At 35.6% G+C, this 19149-nt stretch overlaps 1 protein-coding gene across 2 annotated transcripts in view; it reads right to left on the bottom strand.

Moving 5' to 3' along the window:
• LOC110037285 (probable isoprenylcysteine alpha-carbonyl methylesterase ICMEL1) overlaps positions 1–19149 on the bottom strand; it is a 93213-nt gene that overhangs the window by 27305 nt on the left and 46759 nt on the right. For both annotated transcript variants that reach the window (XM_020741890.1, XM_020741889.1), the window contains exons 8-10: positions 11108–11173; positions 10864–11007; positions 9300–9390 (exon numbers count right to left, since the gene is read on the bottom strand). In XM_020741890.1, the coding sequence (XP_020597549.1) occupies positions 9300–9390; positions 10864–11007; positions 11108–11173 (301 nt within the window). The remainder of the gene's footprint in view (positions 1–9299; positions 9391–10863; positions 11008–11107; positions 11174–19149) is intronic.

Genomic DNA, 19149 nt, shown 5'->3' on the forward strand with positions numbered 1-19149 from the left:
TGATAGATTGTTGGGTCATGTCACGGCCTCTGTTGGTTGATCTCTTTTGCTTTTGTTGCTTTCCATTGGTGCAAAGATTTTGAAACAGCAGATCAAAGCATTCGGTTTACTTGTAAAAGGTTTTAGGATGGGGTAGATTTATTGATACTCTTACAGAAGGAGCACAAAGTTTCTTTCTTGTCTAAGGTTGTGAACTTACCCTTGCTGAGCGGACTTGATGAGTTACTTAAACAATCTGAAGCAACTATCTTGAAATTCAGAAGGAAGATTTACATACATACCACTTAACTTTTATGTGTTTACATATCTAACACCCAAACTTCAATGTTTACACACATACCACTCAAAGTCTTCCTAGCACATAGCAAATATCACCATTTTAACTTTTTAAAATACACATGTTCATGCTTAGGTAAGTTATTATTGTTGTGTTGGAGAGGGACATGTAAATTCGTGAGGATTAAGTGGTCTGTATTTAATTGTCATTTTTAATTGTCATTCGTTTAAGTCATTCGTTAAAATCATGCAGGAATTAATCTCATTCCTTCTAAGGAGTGGTTTCATTTTTCAAAGCCCGAGTGCTTTAGGGGGGATCCAAGTAAAGTCTGCTACTTAGGGTAGAAGAAGTTACAGCACCTTTTAGCCTATGATCAGACATGTTCAACTATATTTGTGTTGTTGTTGCTTCCCGGAGTGTTCTGCTATTTTTGAGGGGTTTTGTGCCGCATCTAAATTGTTGTTTGTTGGCTTTAGGGGTGTTGTAAGGTATTGGAAAATACTTAAAAGTATTGTTTGATATTTCAAATTATTGTTTGGGTTTGTAGCAGGTCATAAAAGTGTTGTTTGATCTTTCAAATTGTTGTTTGAGTTTGTAGCAGGCCATAAAAGTATTGTTTGATCTTTGAAATTGCTGTTTGTGTTCTTAGGAAGCTATACAAGTGATGTTTGGTGTTTCAAATTGCTGTTTAGAGTCACTGAGAACTGTAGAAGTGCTGATTGGAAACTGATCTTTGCTATAATTGTCTGCTTCAAAGCTGCTAATCACCGTAGAAGTGTTGTTCGGGGTTTAGAATTACTGTAAGTGGTTGTTTGGAAGCTGTTAATCACCGTAGAGGTGTTGTCCATTGTCATATAGGTGTTGGGAGAGCTGTAAGAGAGTTGTACAATGTCGTTTAGGTTTCATGGCTGCTGCCCGGAGTCACAGGAAGCCGTAGGATTGTTGTCAGGAGTTGTAGAAAACCTTAGGATCACCTGTTTGAAGTTCCTAGCCGTTGCTACAACTTGTTCTACTATTTACTGTTTTCTTCTTTTCTCTGCAATTTATTTAAATTTCCTACAAATTATATTGTATTTTGTGAGTTAAACATGCAACAGGGATAGCAATAACAGATACGTCACGTACACATGTACATTTTATTTGTTGTTGTTTTATCATTGCAATTTACTCTTGCTCTAATACATTATGCGAGTACTGAATACAATTTGACTTTCAAAACAAAAATATTTTTTCAAAATTAAACAACATTTTCAAAAAGAAAAAACATAACACGTTCTTTCAAATTTATGGGAGTCCCTCGGAGGAAGTAACCCACGGTTGCTAACGAGATCTCCCCGATTTAAATGGGTTTCACAACTCGTTTAAATTAAGTACAAAAGAAAATAGTGATATCGGAATGAGGGAACCGTGGGATCCTAACCGGTATCGCTCTAATCAACTTGAACCCCCCAATGACAACCAAACATGACAACCCCCCCCAATGACAACCAAACTGAGAAATTGAAACACACCTGGTAAAACTGTTTGACCTTTGGACTTTAGAACTGTTACTTCGACGAGGAACTCGGAGTAACTTCGTGGGCAGCACGGCAATGAGTTTGGAGCGGATTATAGGTGGAGGTGGTCGTCATTCTACAACAGCAAAATGAGTCTACACCAACTAAACTTTCCTAGTTTAAACAACCCATATGACTTCGAGGTAGCTCGCCTAGCGCGACGTAATTCACCTCCACTCCCTCTTTTAGGCTCCTACACAGTCATACTGAGCAGTATAAGTCCTAACTCGCCTTATGTTCCGAGGTTGTCATCTAGAACGACGTAAAACCTCTTACCTCTGCGGGCTATTTACATAACCAGTTATTATGTATATATAAGTCTCAAATAATAAAATTGGCAAGATTGAACAATTGAATAACATCATCTCTAAAATTGCAGCCACACAGTAGGATAATTTGAGAAGTCACTGAGGGTTCTTCTCAAGATCTGCAACATCTCCTATCTTTTCTTTTCTTTGGATTCCTGAAATAATTGTTCCTATTTGAGTCACTCTCACTTGTTTTTCCACGTCATATCGTGAAAACCTAAACTTTAGAACCTTAAAGACTAATACCTCTGATCATTATCGAGAGTTTCTCAATTGACCCCAGTCATTTGAGATGTAATTAACTATAGAGGTTTGCCTTTATAGGGAACTCAGAACCCAGGTAAAATAAACCCTATTTAATTTTTGTATTAGATAAGAGAACTTGTCGGTCATACATAAAAGGTTCACAGACCAAACGGATGTCACAAATCTCTTAGTTTGCAGGATTGGGTCTATCGTCGATATCTACACTTATCTTTCGAGAGGGTATAATATTCGCGGTATCGGGCATGATTATGCAAATTATCGGACTAATGAGATCCATTTGGTTTCATTTTTCAAAAATTAAAACATACTACTTTTAAAACTCACACTATATATCTATTATATTAAATTAAATTTCAAAAATTATTTTCATATTCATATTTTCAAATAATCAACGAAAAGTTGACCGACAACCACTAGTGGTTTAGCTCACCCTGCACTGATCTTCACGCTATGTGAACAGGCAGGAGTTAATTATAGAGCAGATGAGGAGAGGAATGAACCTCTAAAACCTATTGAGTCTGCCAATATAAAGACTTATGAATCTCATGTTGGATGAAAATCTAGAAGTAGGACCAGGGGTATTCCTTTTACTTCAAATACTTTTAGTACCCCTACTATCCAGGAACTTATGGAGCAGGTGATGATCCAACACGGAGATATCTGGAGAATGGATAGTAGAATGGAAAATATAGAGGCCAGAAATGCTCACAATGATGATTCGATAAGACAAAAATTCGAATATGATGTTGCTTATTTTATTGTTAAGACTGTTTGTGGACTGTGATACTTTATTTTAATTGTATGATGTGTTGTGAACTGTAGATTTGTGAAACTGCTGGAAGTTATTTGTTTTAGTGCTTTGTTAGATTTATTTGTAGTTAACTCTTTCTCAGCAAATTTTTATATGTATTATGTGTTATTTAATGTTTTAATTCTTGTAGTTTTTCTTATTAGCACCTGCAATATTTCAGAATTAAAATTCAAATCAGAACCTTCAACAGGTATGTCCTTTTTTTATGTATTAAATGTTTTCATTCACCCTTTATTTTTCAATTTTTAATTTAAAATCTCTTAAAAAATTTAAGTTTGGGGGGAAGAAAATTTTCTTTTTAAAAGAAAAGAGACTTCATTTTATTTGTCCTCAATTAATTATATTTTCAAAATATTTTAAAAAATTTAACATGACCTTTAATATTAGAGGGTAACTTTAGATAACTATATCTACGTTTCTAAATATATAGTAAACTTAAGTAAAATTTTTAAATAATAAAGGTTAATTTTATAGATTAAGATTAGTCTTTACTTGAGGACAACATATTTAGTAAACTTAAGTATTTAGTGGACTAAGATATAAAATCTAGAAGTTAAAGTCTTTACCATAAGTCATATTTTTATGTAGTAAATGAGTTACTTGAGGACAAGCAGCATTTAAGTTTGGGGGATTTTGATACACCAAAAATATATGCATTCTTAGACCCATATTTTATACTCATTTTTGGTGATATTGCACTTTAATGAAAGGTATTTTTATATTTTATTGCAAGTTGATTTTTAGGACTTGGAGCAAAGAGGAAGCAAAAATGATGAAATTTGGAGTCAAAATGAAGAATTTAAAAAAATTTGTTCAGCCAAGACTGGGCACCGACGGCGCTGTTTGACAGAGAAGACGGATTAATTAAATGGCCTCTGGCGTCGACGGCGCCGCAATGGGGGCTGACAGCGCCAGTGTCAGGGCAGACCCTGTTTCTAGGAGATTCGATGAATTTGGACGCTTTTTTAAGAGTTTTTTTATGCACCTATTGGAGAACCGACCCTAGGCTTTATTTAGGGCCAAAATTTGATCAGAAACCCCCCTCTTCGCACCATTTAGCATTCTTCCACTCACTCAGTTTTCCTCTTCGCCCGTCTACACTCCACGCCATTCCACACTATTAGTTAGTTATTGTCTTTATAGTTTTGAGTTTTTGTAGTGAGTTTAAGTGTGAATTCTTCTCTAAGAAGTGTTGGAGAGGAAGAGAAACGAGAGATTTCTTCTTCCTACATTTCCTAGGAGAGACTACAAGGGATTTGTTTTGAGAAAGAGTTTCAGATAAGTGTTATTTGTTTATTATTGTTGTATGAATTTTTTTTTATACATGAAATTGTACTTTGTTGTATTTTTCTCATGAAGTTTGAGTAGTTTCCTTTATCTTATAAATTGTAATGATTTTTCAACTCTGCTCTTAATTTAATTTTCGATCCGCCAATTAAATTGTTAAAATATGTTGTGAAACATATGATCCAGGAAATGGAATATGAGTTCTACAACAGAGTGAGAATCACAATTAAGTCCATGAAAGAGTATGAAAGAGTATTTCTATTTCGTTCATGGAATTAAGCGCAAATAAATAGGAAAATATATTTTGTTGGGTGTAGAATTGAAAATTATTTAGGGTGACATACTAAAAATCCTCAATTCGACCTTAGTGTTTAAAAACTAAAGCGAGAATTAGTCTTCAGGAGAAGGAAAGTGGGAGCTCTGGAGTGGGAGTTAGTATCCTCTTAGCCTAGCCACGGATTTAGGGACTAAACCTAAGATTAGCCAATGATTTTCTATAACACTGAATCAGGGTAGAGAATTAAAATTGCTCATATTTGACACAATACAAATTTGAACAATTTATCTCATCTCATTTCACCAAAAAACTCATTGTAGTGGGAAAGATGTTTTATAATATAAGAAATCTTCACCACATAAACATGGTTTAGTAGTTACTATTTTAAACTCTGCAGTTAAGTTTTGCTAGTAGTTAATAATTTAGTTTGGTTAGTATCTTACACATTGAAGATTAATGACAGTAATTTCGTTTGATTTTTATGAATTTTCTAGTTAATTTATCATTTCAAATTTAAACCTTCCTCGTGAGATTGATATTTGAGACTTAAACAGAATATCTTATATTACTTGATAATGATGGGTATACTTGTGTAGAATCTCAATCTCAAGTGCTTAAAGTTATTATTAATAAAATACCACATCAAGTTTTTGGCACTGTTGTAAAGCAAAGAGAACTTTATAAATTTTACACAACTATATTTCACCGGGATCACTCCACTTCTTCAAGAAGTATCTGGTGTAGCGGCAGCTCATACTTCACATATTGTATAACCTATTGTGGGTACTAATGTTGGTAATCCTTCTGCTTCTATTCTGCCCCATCAGGCAGATTCTTCGGAGGAATGGCAGGTTTACACTTCAAGGAGGAAGAAGAAGAATGGAGATCTACTAAAGCTCAGGAGTCTTATGGATGATACTTTGGTTACTACGGGTAATGGTCAGCACCTTACCAATCTACTAGCTGAATCCCTACCGAGAACTAGAGCCAAAGGCAAGACTAGATTGGGATGACCCACACATTTTCAGCGCTCGGATGATTTTTGGGTTTCTTTTTATTTCTATATGTACTCATCTTTTATATTTTTTTGTGTGTTGTACCGTGTGGGTTTGGTGTTTAGACCCACTCATACAAACCTATCTATATCTTTATCTTTAATATATCAGTCTTTGGGCTTTTTCAAAAAAAAAAAAAAGAATATATAAATATATATCATAAAGTGTTAAAATAGTGTCTGAACTATTTTCATGGGGTAATTTTAGTCTCAAAATCTAAAAAGTATCAAATTATTTCCCAGATTCTTTTAATATAAAATGAAATGTTCACTAAGGAGGAATAGTTCTAGTCTGGGAGTAAATTGACAAATTTATAGACACTAGGATTAAAATCACTCTCCAACAAAGAGTTAGGGGGTGTTTTTATACCTCCTCGCCGTCGGATACAGCCAACGGAAGAGAAGATCGCCTCAATGGGAGCCAACCCCTGAAATCTAGAATCAAAAAACACTACTTACCCCTAGGCAAAACATAGCATATATATAATAAGAATTGGAAGGGATTGGAATTTGGAAAGGAATAGAATTGAAAAATGGTAGATAATGTAGGGAATGGAATAGGAAGAACTCTCTATGGAAAGAAGTGGAATAAGAAAAGAGACAGGGAAAGGAAGGAATTAGAAAGCCAAGGAATAAATTCGGAAGATGGGAATTGAATAGGAAATCAGGGAAGGAAGTGTGGTAACTCCCGTTCTGTATGAAGCTAGGTAGGCCAGTCCAACAAAGGAGTTGACCAATTATTTTGTCCCACTCGGCTAGGGCACTAAGCACCGCATAATAAAATGATAGTGTTGCCTCTAGATGAGGTCGGTGGTGTGAAAGGTGAATAAGTGTGTTAGATAATCTCACTCCTTAAAAGGTGAAGGAACATGCACTAAACCCTATTTTCCTATTATTAGGAAATTGTTTGTATGTTTGACATATGATGGATAAATTTATCATATAGTCAAATGACCCCTGAATCTTAATAAGATATAGGAAAGGGAAGAATTATTTGAAATACTAAAATTCTAAATGTTGAAATTACTATTATTATGAGCAAGAGAGCAAAATTTGAATAGTTTTTCTAATGAATTGAGAAAGCTGCATAATTTCTCAATTTCTTCCCAACTGAGTTCTGACTTCACTAGACAGATTTATCATTTCTTATTTTGTATTATTTCCTTTATAGTCTTGAGACGTTTTCATGGAGTTTCCAATACTTATCCTTGGAGTGTCCTTTCTTCCTCTAGTAGTTGAACCAGAGATTACCTTTGACAAAAAAAATTTTGCCCTTCTTTTGAAGAAAGCTTTATGACAAAAAAATCTATTATCTTAGGATTCAAAGACTTTCAGCAAATATCTCAAGGTCTGAATCATTGTTCATCACTATCATTGTTCCTTCTTCTGCCTATATGAGAGAATATTTTATTTAGAGAAAAGAGATTTTTATTCTATTTCAGATTTGGATTAAAATTTGGCCAAATTCACTGTTCAATCCTACAACAAACTCAAAGAATCCCTCTTTTAATTATTTAAGAATCAATGCATCTTTACAGTATGACATCTTGATGTTTAGGTAGAGTCCAATTCCAACCAATAATTTTTATGGCATTAAAATATTTAATAATTGATAAGTTGTCTTATTTGATAGCAGTAAGTTTTGATCTCATAGATTAGTGTAGCTTCTTTCACCTTTAAGTAGATTTGTGTAATTGTATCTCAAACCTTTTTTTAAAGTTGACAGGAACATAAATGACTAATTGATCTCTAATAGCATGAATTTTTATGACCATATCATAATCATGAAATCAACTTCTTCTAAAAACACGAACTTTAAGTCTTTATGCTCCATATGTAGATCCATAATATGTTGAATCTTTCCCTTTTCAAGCAAAAATTCTAAACGATTAAGGACCATTTAAGGCAATTTTACTCATTCAAGCAATAAGATGCTTGAAATCCCTAAGATTCATCCTTGGTCTATATCTCATCATTTATCATAATTGATTCCATTGAAAGTAAGTCAAAGAACCCAAAGATAGTGAATAAAAGGAGAATCCAATAATAGGAATAAGGTTGTAAGTGAGAACTCTAATATTAGAGACAAAATGTTAGAAAAAAACATAAACTTGCTCAAAAAACATATAGAAAATAAAGTAATGGAGGAAAATACTTTAACTTAATTGTTGTTTTTTCTACAAAAAGGATGTATATATACCTCCAAAAGGAATTATAAAATAGGGATAAATAAAAAAAAAAAAAGTGTAATATAAGGGATCATGGGAAGGGATTCAGTGGGGTTTTTACAATAAAAAGGGACCAACAACCCTATAGGAAAGCACATGAATTGCAATCCGAGTGCTATAAAGAAATTGATCCAATAGTATAAGGCCTTGATACATGTGCCTTAAACTATAGGCTTTGACTGGAGAATGAGTATCCTTCATGATGGAAGAGAGAGGGAGGGGGAGAACAAGGTTAATACTATGGTAGCCGAACATCATAATAGAAGTTCAACAACTACCTCATGTTAAACTAAATTATGAGGTTGTTACATAAGTTGATAAAAATTTCCCTAATCATATCTTAACGGTGAACACCAATTTTCTCTACTTCAGTCATGAAAATTGAAATAAAGATTGAAATAGAAACTATGCTGTCTAGTTTCAAATCAGTGAAATAAGCAATTTGAGATTGTAACTCGCATCAGCATCAACAACATTAGTGTTGAAAAATTATAGAAGTTGAAGCATAAGTTCAAATTGGAAAATAAATGCATGGTAGACCGACATTAGAAAGCAATTTGACTACCATGGATCTGATATTGCTGGTTCAATCTTATGAGACAAACAAGAGTAACATTTATTTAGCCAAAGCACATGCCATTGAAGTGCATGATGAAATGGGGCCCAAAAAATTGGGTAATTAGTAAAGCTAATCAGGAGAAAATTTATCAGAATCATAATGATACGAACTATGGTTACATTATCCAGTTACAGAAGAAGACATCATTAAGACATAATATATGCATACAAGTTTATGGAAATTTCTTAAAACCTAGGCTTCAGTTGCTATGTGATGAGCAAGCATGCATTTACAAATTTTACACGTCTGTTAATTTAATTTAATGCTCAAACGAAAGACAAAGTTATAGTTAAACAAACTTAAGACATGCATATCTCTGTGAATAATACCTACATACATACTCAAAGACTAGTACATTGAAGTTGTCCGACATGATAGTAAGAGAATAGTCATATATCTAAGAAAAGTGTTGAATAAGAATACAGCACCACTCAATGTGTCCCCGAAATTTAAACATCACAATCACTATACACAGGGGCCTGCGGCAATTATTAAATAGATGGAAATCCAACCGAGTAAACTTTTGTGCGAACCTATTGTTTTAGAAAGTTGGCTAAATTAATCCAACAATGCTACAAAGAGGTCATCGATTAATTAGCAAGTGGCAAACCTTACCTGAAGAAATAAATCCGTGTGCGTTTTTCCGTCATAAAGAACTACTGTGGCTTGAACACCTATACTTTGAAGTGCTTCGGCAAAAGTGGTGCTGTGCAAAAAGTTGAGATCAATAACTGGTTTAATAAAGCTTAGACTTAAATAAACAGATTTTTCCTTAAAAGGTGATAGAGAAAGCAATTTCCAATGTTGGAGGAAAGAAACAAAGATAAATAAAATGATGTGCTGAATTAAGTATATAATGCAAAAGTGGAAAAGATGAAAACTAAAAGGGAAATTCAAGGAAGTTCACTTCATCGTAGTTAAAAATGAATGTAAAAATCACATTCATACAAAACTTACAACCGACAGGACCATGTACATGCTTCTTATATCATGTATCAATCGTGAACACATAAATAAGAGGCTCTAATACAACTAAAAATACAACTAAAAATATCCACTAAGAACACATTGGCATGCATCAACCTGGATAAGAATGGGAAATAGAAGCATCTTATCCACAAGATCAAACAACCCCAACAGATTAGTGTGTTAGTTAATGTATCGTCCCATCCTATTTTAAGATTTCTTGTTTTCGATAGAATTACACAACAAACTATTTCTATGTTCAACGTTGTGGGTGTGCTCCATTAATTACCTAAGGGGTTAATTAGTTTATGAATTTCAACAAAATGTGATTTACTTGAGGTACCATAAATGAGAAGCTAAGAACTGCATATAAATGATTTTAAATTCATTAAATAAATGTTTAGGAATAGGATATGGCACTGCTTAGACAGGTAGCTCAATTGATTTTCAAACAAATTCACATTTTAAGTTACATATAGAAATCAAAAGGCATTACCATGTTCAAAATGATGTGAGTGCAGTAGGCTCCAAAGTGTATAGATGCTTATCTGAGCAGTTTTCTGTAATAAACGTATTGCAGCTCCAGAAAAGAAAATGCAACAGAATTTGTTTTTTATTTTTTTAATAAATCATCAGCTTGTTCTAAAACGAGGACAGATCATACCAATTGTTAAATCACTATATAATTTTTAGTTTTTAGGTACAAAGCATGGTAAAGAATGTTCAGAATCCGGATATGGAAAAATAAAATTATAAAACATTTGCCGAAAATTTTCTAATAGTACATCCGACCCATGCCTCAGGCATAACATTACATGGTCTAGGGAGGGGACTGAAGTATGTTATGTTAGCCTCAATCGGCAGAAACGATGTTTCCATGGTTTGAACATGTGACCCCCATGTCTCATTGTAAGCAATCTAACTATTGCTCCAAGCCCACCAACAATTTTGACGCTTATGAAAAACTAAAAAATTGTTCCAACATTCAAAATAAAATAAAGAACTTCTAATGTTGACTGCATATTAAACAATTTAGAGTAGGCTCTTTGATTCTTTGGTTTTCAGGTCCTTTCTATGATCAATTTTACGAATATACAGAACTTGGCTAAATCATACATCTTCTTCAGCAGCCTGCTAATATATCATTGACTAGAGAGAATCTAATATATTAATCCACATAGTAATCTTAAATTAAAATACAGGTAGATCTAACCTAGCATCTGATGGTATAGAATAATCACTTTTTCCATGAAACAGTATTATGGGAGGCAGCGGTGGAACATCCGATCTGTTAATCAAGTTCCTCACAACAATTTCAGGTGAAAAATGCGGCAAGGATTGCTCCCCTTCCATTATGCTACAATAAAGAAATCCAAGAGGTTAAAAGATCTCCAAAGCAATTTAAAATAAGAAAATTACAATTGAAAGCTCATATTGTAAAATATGAAAATAAATACCTGAGGAAAATAGAGCGGTATAGGCCACGCCTATCGAAATGATCAACTAAGTTGAGCATATTGTACCTAATTATTAGAATTTTTTAATGTGTTAACAAAGATAACAAATGCCTTCTGAAATCGTAATATATAACAAAGATGGATATCAAAGAACTCAAAGAGGAAAAAACTAGAGCATTAAGTCCTATAGCACCAGCATTAGTTACTGCCCACGTGCATGCTATATAAGAATAGATTTAAACCCAAGAAAGCGGGTTGGAAGCTCATAGTCATCATTAGTAATAACTATCCTCAAACCTTCTCAGGTTTGAAGATTCATACCTAGCTTCTGAAACATCATCATTCATTTTGCAAAACCTGGGTAACTATTATAATTTTTAATGTGTTCAAATTAAGTATATAAGTCTCTATTGAATGTCACATGCACAAATAGTGATAAAAAATGTGGCAGCAGCTGCAAGTCCTATGTTTGTCGTGCAGGATCCATTTCATAAAAGCAATTTATTTACCGAAAAATCTTGTATTTCAAAATTATTTTTCAGTAACTGCACTAGTTCAAAGCATTGCAATTTTTCTGATAACTGTAGAACTTGATACTAATATAGCCAAGGAAGTTATTCCAAGCAATTTGAGCATGGTTAACCAATCAAACAAGCCAAATCGGTAGACCAAAAAAAACATTAGGTCAGTGTACCATCAACCATATAAGCCAAATGCAAACCCAAACTAATGTAGGACATGATTGCTTAATGCAAAGCAGGATTACACGATCTCTCGTGATTGCGGTATCGGATGGACGGGGATTCTGTCCCAATTGCACTGTAGCAGCATTTTTCCCGCCTGTTGCAGCCTCCAACCCTTACTGGCCTCTGTTATAGGATAGCCCAAGAAGCTATTCGAAGCAAGCTGAGCATGGTTAGCCAATCAACCAAGACAAATTAGTAGATCAAAAAAAACATTATGTCACGGTAGGATCAAGCATATCAAGCAAAATGCAAACCCAAACTGATGCACATCGTGATTGCGGAAAGCAAAACAGGATTCCACTATCTCCCGTGATTGCGGGATCAGACAGATGGGGATTCCATCCTGATAGCACTGTAGCATGAGTTTTCCCGCCTACTCCTGCCGCCAAACCCTACTTGATTTGAATAGAATTTGGTTTTATTCTGCGTGGAACTATTTATATATTGCTATTTTTTTTATTTTAGGACTTTGCTTTGTATATTTGGAGATTTTATTATCTGATTTGGGCTCTAACGCGATATCCCTATTCATTTTGCAACTGATGTGTTTGTAACTTGTTCAAGAATAGGAGATGAATCTCCCTTGGCAACCATGCCTCGTCAAAGCTGGAATTTCATGGTTCTCTGCTGTTTTCAGCCTAGACTGTCGCTGAATGCCTCCTGTCATCGTTGAGCATGCATATTCTCATTCTCTTACTATTCTACAAGCATCTCCCCACTAGATCCCCCTCTTAAATGCCTTCTAGGACCCTAGAACGGTGTCAAAAACTCAAGCCAAATTCAAACCCAACCTTAGACCAAGCTAAGCCCAAATGGTTCCTTGGATCCATGGAGTACAAGAGGCTACCTGACAGCAGAAAGCTACAAATTAAAATCAAGGGGGGCTAAAGTCACATTCCAAATTACAACACTAATTCTTTCATGTTTAGGAACTTCTCAATATATACGTGATTAATTCATCAATTCATGGCTGCAATGAATCATAATTCCCTGCACTAAATGTCTCTTATTTTCATGTTTTATACTTTTATAACATGTTATGTAATGTGTAGTGGACATGTACTGGATTATATAAGAGTATGCACGTTATTTTTTTCCGTTCATAAAATAAAACTTCGGTTTTTTTTTTTTCCTAACCTTGATGTTGTTCACACTATATTGTTGACTTTCAAAAAGGAGTAAGAAACACCAGGGAGAATAACTAGGCGTGACTTGTACAGTTTTGCATTTTATAATTTTGGGAACTTGTATAGACTTCTGGGTACATGCTTTTATTATGTTGGATTTAGCAACTCTGTATAGATACATATATTTAATGAAATGATTTCCACACTTTTAAGTGTAGGTCCATCTGAATGAATTATGAAATAAAATGTATCAAGTATGTTTGCGACGATTTAATTAGACAGTGTAACAATGACACTTTTAAGTGCAGTTCATCACCCACTGGGTCTTAATTCTTCAAGTCAGGATAGGCGCGTGTGAAAATTTAGTCTGACTGAATCTTGTGACAGTGTCACACCTTAACCGACCTAAAAGCAGGGCTATTAGATAAAAAGGATGATGGAAGCACGTTGAATTTAAAAATAAGAATGAGATTAAATATAAATTAATTTATATAGTCATAAGTTGATGAATCTAATGTAACTCCCAAAATTTAAGAAACTAGGTAAGTGTTTGGCAATTTTAGAATGTATGTTAAAATTTGCATCTCTCGAAATTAAATTTAAGCAATTTTATAAAATTTTACGCGTTGAATCAATCAATTTGATATATAGCACCGAGCATGAATTTTGAATGCATGAGAAGATACAAATATATGGAGTATAAGCTTAATTAAATCATACTTAACCCTTAATTTTATCATTAATCCTGCATTCATACTGTTCCAAACTGCCCTATTTTTGTGATTCTCAATCGGAAGATTCGATCGAATGGTTGAGATAGGATGGGGATCATGTTACATGCCGCACCCACCTCCCCTCTCCTGATTCTTCCCGCGAACTCCAGCGATCAGGGCACTGTAATTGCACGAATTGTGCGACCCGTAGGGAGCCACAACTCAAGGCAGTCTCGGGAAGAAATCCAAAGGTATGAAACTCACTTTAGCGATATTTGTCATCTTTCCTTACGTTTTCATTTTGAAGTTAGCTATAAATCAGCGTCCTTTTTCGTTTATGATAGCTATAGCGGAGATGAACTTGTGTCGGAAGCGACAAACATGATTTGTGGGCATTTGTATAGGTCTTTAGCCAAAAATCAGCGAAATTAAGGTGATGTAGAAAGATGGAAGAAGAATAGGTAGGATCGAGAAAAGATTGGTTATGCCGAGAAGCTCTTTTCAGATTAGAATTCTTGAATGACTTGTTTGGGGTTAACTCATGGGTTAAGCAAAAATTTCATAAACTAATAAGATGTCTACGAATTTCAGGTTGTTTATATTAAACTGCGAACTCGAGGCGAGCGTGAGAAAACACGTCGTAGAGCAGCTCCGCTAATCCATATAAAATAATTATGTACTAATTTAAAAAAAATAAATCTCATTTTCATGTGATTCTATGTTTATCACTATTGCATTTTAAATTATTTGTGCATTATTGATGAATATTTGTATTGGTTGTATGAATGCAAATTGACTGCACCTTCGATAAATGTGATTTTACTATGACATGAATATTTTTATGAAATCATTTCTTACAGATATTCATTTGTTGTGATTCATACATATTATAAATGAAATGTCTATGATAAATGTTTGTTATAGCAATTATGATTTAAGAAATATCATAAGTGATATTATAGGTAATTTATTACATGAATACTTGCAAGTACGGATGATCGGGAATGGTGGGAGTCCCGACTTCTGCTATTCATGCGGTGATGAAACTCTGGGAACCATTGGGATAAGACTGCGATGGAAGACAAAAAATCGTTAGTACTAGAGGCTATTGATAGTCGTTGTGTTGGGTGTCAGCCTTTTTCAATAAATAAAGTAACAATCGAGCTGGGTGACAACCCAATGACATGACATGTAAATAGTTGAGGCCTATACAATTACAAGTGTCATTCTTATGATAAGATTGATGATTATTATGAACAAGCTTATGCCTATACATGAATGAATGCATTACATGTTTTATATAGCAATCATGAGTTCCTTCATTATTTACTTTTTTTTGCATATTTTATACGATTCAATTATGTTGTGACTTGTGTGTAGACATGTATAGTTACATATGACCATGCACGTTATTTCTTTTTAGTCTACCAAATTTTATTTTCGCCTTGATTATTTCACTGAGTTCTTTGTTATTCACTCTACATTATTGACTTTCAAGAAAGTATAAGTACTAGAGCAAGTAATAAGGTGTGACTTGTATAGCTTTTGCATTTAATAATTTTTGGAGGTTATATAAACTTTTGGGTACATAATATTATTATATTGAGTTTGACAGCTATGTATATATATATTTGTGAGTGTGCGTTCCGTAACCTATGGTAGAGCAACCTCTTTGAAAGTCATAAGTCCCCTCAGGTCACGGGTTCGAATCCCCCCGTGCGTAGAATGTGGTACTCGAATATTTAGCACACCTAGGGATGGCCAGAGCTCGTCTAATTGCCTCAGGCCATTCCTTTAAAATAATATATATATGTGTGTGTGTGTGTTAGAAAAAGTCAGGGTAAATATATTAATACAGAAAAAATACAAAAATGTTGTATGAAAAGACCTAACAGAAAGTCCAACTCATACAATACAACACACACAAAACCCAGATAAAGCAAAGATACATAAAAGTAAAAAAACCAAAAAGCCACAAAATGACATAAAAGTGGCGCACAAAAGTGCTAGGGACGTCTCACTTTAGTCCTTCTGTCTCTAGTTCTCGGAAGTGAGCCGGCTAACAAATTAGTAAGGTGAGTATCATTGCCCGTAGTAACAAAAGTATCGTCCATCAGATTTCTGAGCTCAAGTAGATCTTCATTCTTCTTCTTCCTTCTGGTATGTAGACCTGTGATTTCTCGTCTGATGATTGACTCATCTGATCAGTAGATTCCAAAAGTGGTCGGACAGTTGTAAGTCGTTGCACGTCTTGATCCCCACGAGCCTGAGTAATATTAACATCTTTCTGAACCTGATGAGGCAGTAGTGAAGCAGTAGAAATATTTCCACTTGTATCATCAGTGAAGGTTCTAGGGAAGGCGGGGTCTGAAGAAACTCTCTCCCCCATGATTAGAGGTTCCAAAGACGAGGGAGCTACAACTGGGGACTGAATAGTTGTCATACTGCCTGCAGGGATAGTGACGTCATCCGGGATATTCTTTTGATGATCAATAGTGTCAAAAACTGGGAGCTAATCAGGACGAGATGGAATCACAGCCTCTAGCAGAGCAGTTTGATTTTTTGGTCTAAGTTGGGGGTTTAGATGGTGACACTGAGAACTAGAGTGTCCAAACATACGACAATTTGAACAATACGATGAAAAAGATTCAATCTCTACCTTCTGCCAATATTCATGGTGTTGTGTGTCCAACCAGATTTCCTCAGAAGCGGGTGAAGATATGTCTCTTTCAACAAGTACTCTGACTTTAGATAGACCGGAAAGATTAGAAGTAGGAATATCCTTTTTGAGTGGCTTACCATAAGTTGAGGTAATAGCGTGCAAAACTTTTTGAGTAAAATAATGAAATTTTAGACCCGAGAAGTAAATCCAAATTGGAATGATTGGCGGTTCCGTCTGGGGGTCAAAATCTACAAACCATTTCAAAATCTTCATTGCTCTGTTATCAATCCAAATTATCCTTCTAACAAATAAGTGTGTGTAATCCTCTTCATTATCATTCTTCATTACTAATTTGAATAAGAATGTGTCACTCATCTAATAGTCCAATTTTTCATTCTCCAACAAGATGCATACGTTCAATTTTTTTGCGAATGAGTTCCATTTTGGGATGACCATATAGAAATTTTCCAACTAAAGTCAGACAAAAGGAGGAAGAAAGTTGAATACCTTCAGCTTCTGTAAAAAAGATGGCAAGGTTCTCACTCTTCCAACCAGGTTTCTTGATGTCCTCCGCCCACTTAAACTAAGAAGTAAAGAATGAAGATTTTGAGGCGTGGACACCGGCAAGGGCAGCTGCATACTATTGTCTGAAGTCATCCTTAAAAATAAGTGCGACGTTCAGAGAAGAAAGCAAACGAGGGAAAAAATCGCATCGAAATAGCTGAAGCTAAGAAAGGGGAGGACGTTGTGACACGGGACGAGCGCAAAGATCGCAGAAATCGCGAGCAGTACCCGCGAGACTGAGCCGCAGAACATGCGAGCGGTACCCGCGAGACAGGCCACAGAGGAGCCGCAAAGCCTGGAAATCCCGAGCCAGAAAAGCTCACGAGACCGGATGACGGGAGAAGAGCCTCGTCTCAGAGCCGCAAAAGAAGCGGGGGAGACAAACGGAATCGAGCGCAAAGACGCCAAGAGGAAACTGCGAAGCCGTAACTGTTGCTAGGGTTCGCCATCGGGCGTTTGGGCTTTCTCAAAAAAAAAAAAATAAAATAAAATAATATATATATATATATGAATGCATGTATATATATTTCATGGCGCCGTCTTCTTCAATATCGCTCTGCTAGGGTTTCACCATTATGGCGAACCCTGGTTTCTGCTCCACTGCTCGTGCTCGATCTTTCGTTGTTTTCGTCTGTTTCGTGTGTCATTCTTACGGCTCATCTTCTGCGACATCGTGCACTTTTTTGTGAGAGTGTGTCCGTGCGGCAAGCTGAAGTGCTCGCGATTGAGGCTCAATTTTTGCGCGTCGTGCGCGACTCTCGAGATCGTCTGCAGGCTGAAGGGTCTGTGAGTCTTCCACAGTGTCCTTTCAACTGTCTCGATGCTGAGATTTTTGCGTCTCGCCTACTACGCTTATATTGGAGCGTCGTTCTCCCTGCTTTGATGGTGCTTCCTCCATCTTCTGTTGAACCTGGCAAAGCCTCCTTCGCACATGTGGTGGGTAATCATCTAGTGGAGTCTACTGTTGTCTTCCCCTCAAGCTATAAGGAATATCGTGATGGTATAGAATATTGCTCTTTTCTTAAGGCAAGTAGAAAATGTGGGAAAGCAGCACTTCTTTTCTCTGATTTAGAATTTTCAACCCTGGCTGGGAAATACAAGTTCTCTTATTAGAAAATTTCAGTTAGGGCACCCAACTATTAAAGTTATCCGAAAGTGCTATGACGATCTCAAACTTCTAGGCAAGTGGAAAGTGACTCTTTGATGGGAGACATGTGTTGATTCAGTTAACCGTGGTTGATGACTACGCTCGAATTTTCTCTAAAAATTATCTTAACATTGTTGGCAAGTCAATTAAGTTACTCAAGTGGTCTACTGGTTTTGACCCAAATCATGAGTCTCCTACTGTACCAGTATGGTTTAATTTACCTGGTCTCAGGCTGTATTTTTTTAATTATCGGGTTCCCTACTCTATTAGGGTCATACTTGGGGATCCTATGAAGCTAGATCTACCCAACTTCAATCTAACCAGGCTTTCTGTGGCCAGAATACTTGTGGAAAGGGATATTACATTACCGAATATTATTAAAGTCTGGCTAGGCACAACTCATAATGAATATTGGCAACAAATTGTCATGGAACATAGACCTTTTTATTATATCCACTGTAAGATGTTTGAGCATACCCTTGATAAATGTCACGGGCTCCATCCTAATTTGAAATCTAAAGCTGAAGTAAATAAGGATGGGTCTAACCCCACTGCTCTAGACACATCTGCTCTGGAAGAAACTAACACAAGACAAGATTTGGTGTCTAATTTAATTGCCCCTATGGATCCCTCCTACCAATACTGCTTCGGTTTTTTGCGATTGATGTGATGTCAGATGGCTCTGCTAGGCAACTTACACCTTCAAACCTTATTGATAACATTATTGAAGGATCCTTACCTACAAAGGATAGTGTACGGAATGATAATCAGGAGAGCATTGCAGCTCTTCATATTCAGGATGTATCCAATGTGGAGGCAATAACTCATACTTCACATAAACTAGAACCTATTGTGGTTACAACGGCTGAAAATCTTTCTACTACGGTTCTACCACCTCATCCGAACGATAAATCTTTGGATGAGGAATGGCAGGTTTACACATCTAGGAGAAAGAAGAAGAATAGAGACCTACTTGAGCTCAGAAATCTAAATGGATGAAACTTTGGTTACTTCGGGTAATGGTACACACCTCACCAACTTGTTAGTCGGCTCTCTTCCGAGAGCTAGTGGCAGAGGCAAGAC

The sequence above is a fragment of the Phalaenopsis equestris genome, unplaced genomic scaffold (assembly GCF_001263595.1).
Source record: "Phalaenopsis equestris unplaced genomic scaffold, ASM126359v1 Scaffold218084, whole genome shotgun sequence".
Lineage (NCBI taxonomy): Eukaryota > Viridiplantae > Streptophyta > Magnoliopsida > Asparagales > Orchidaceae > Phalaenopsis > Phalaenopsis equestris.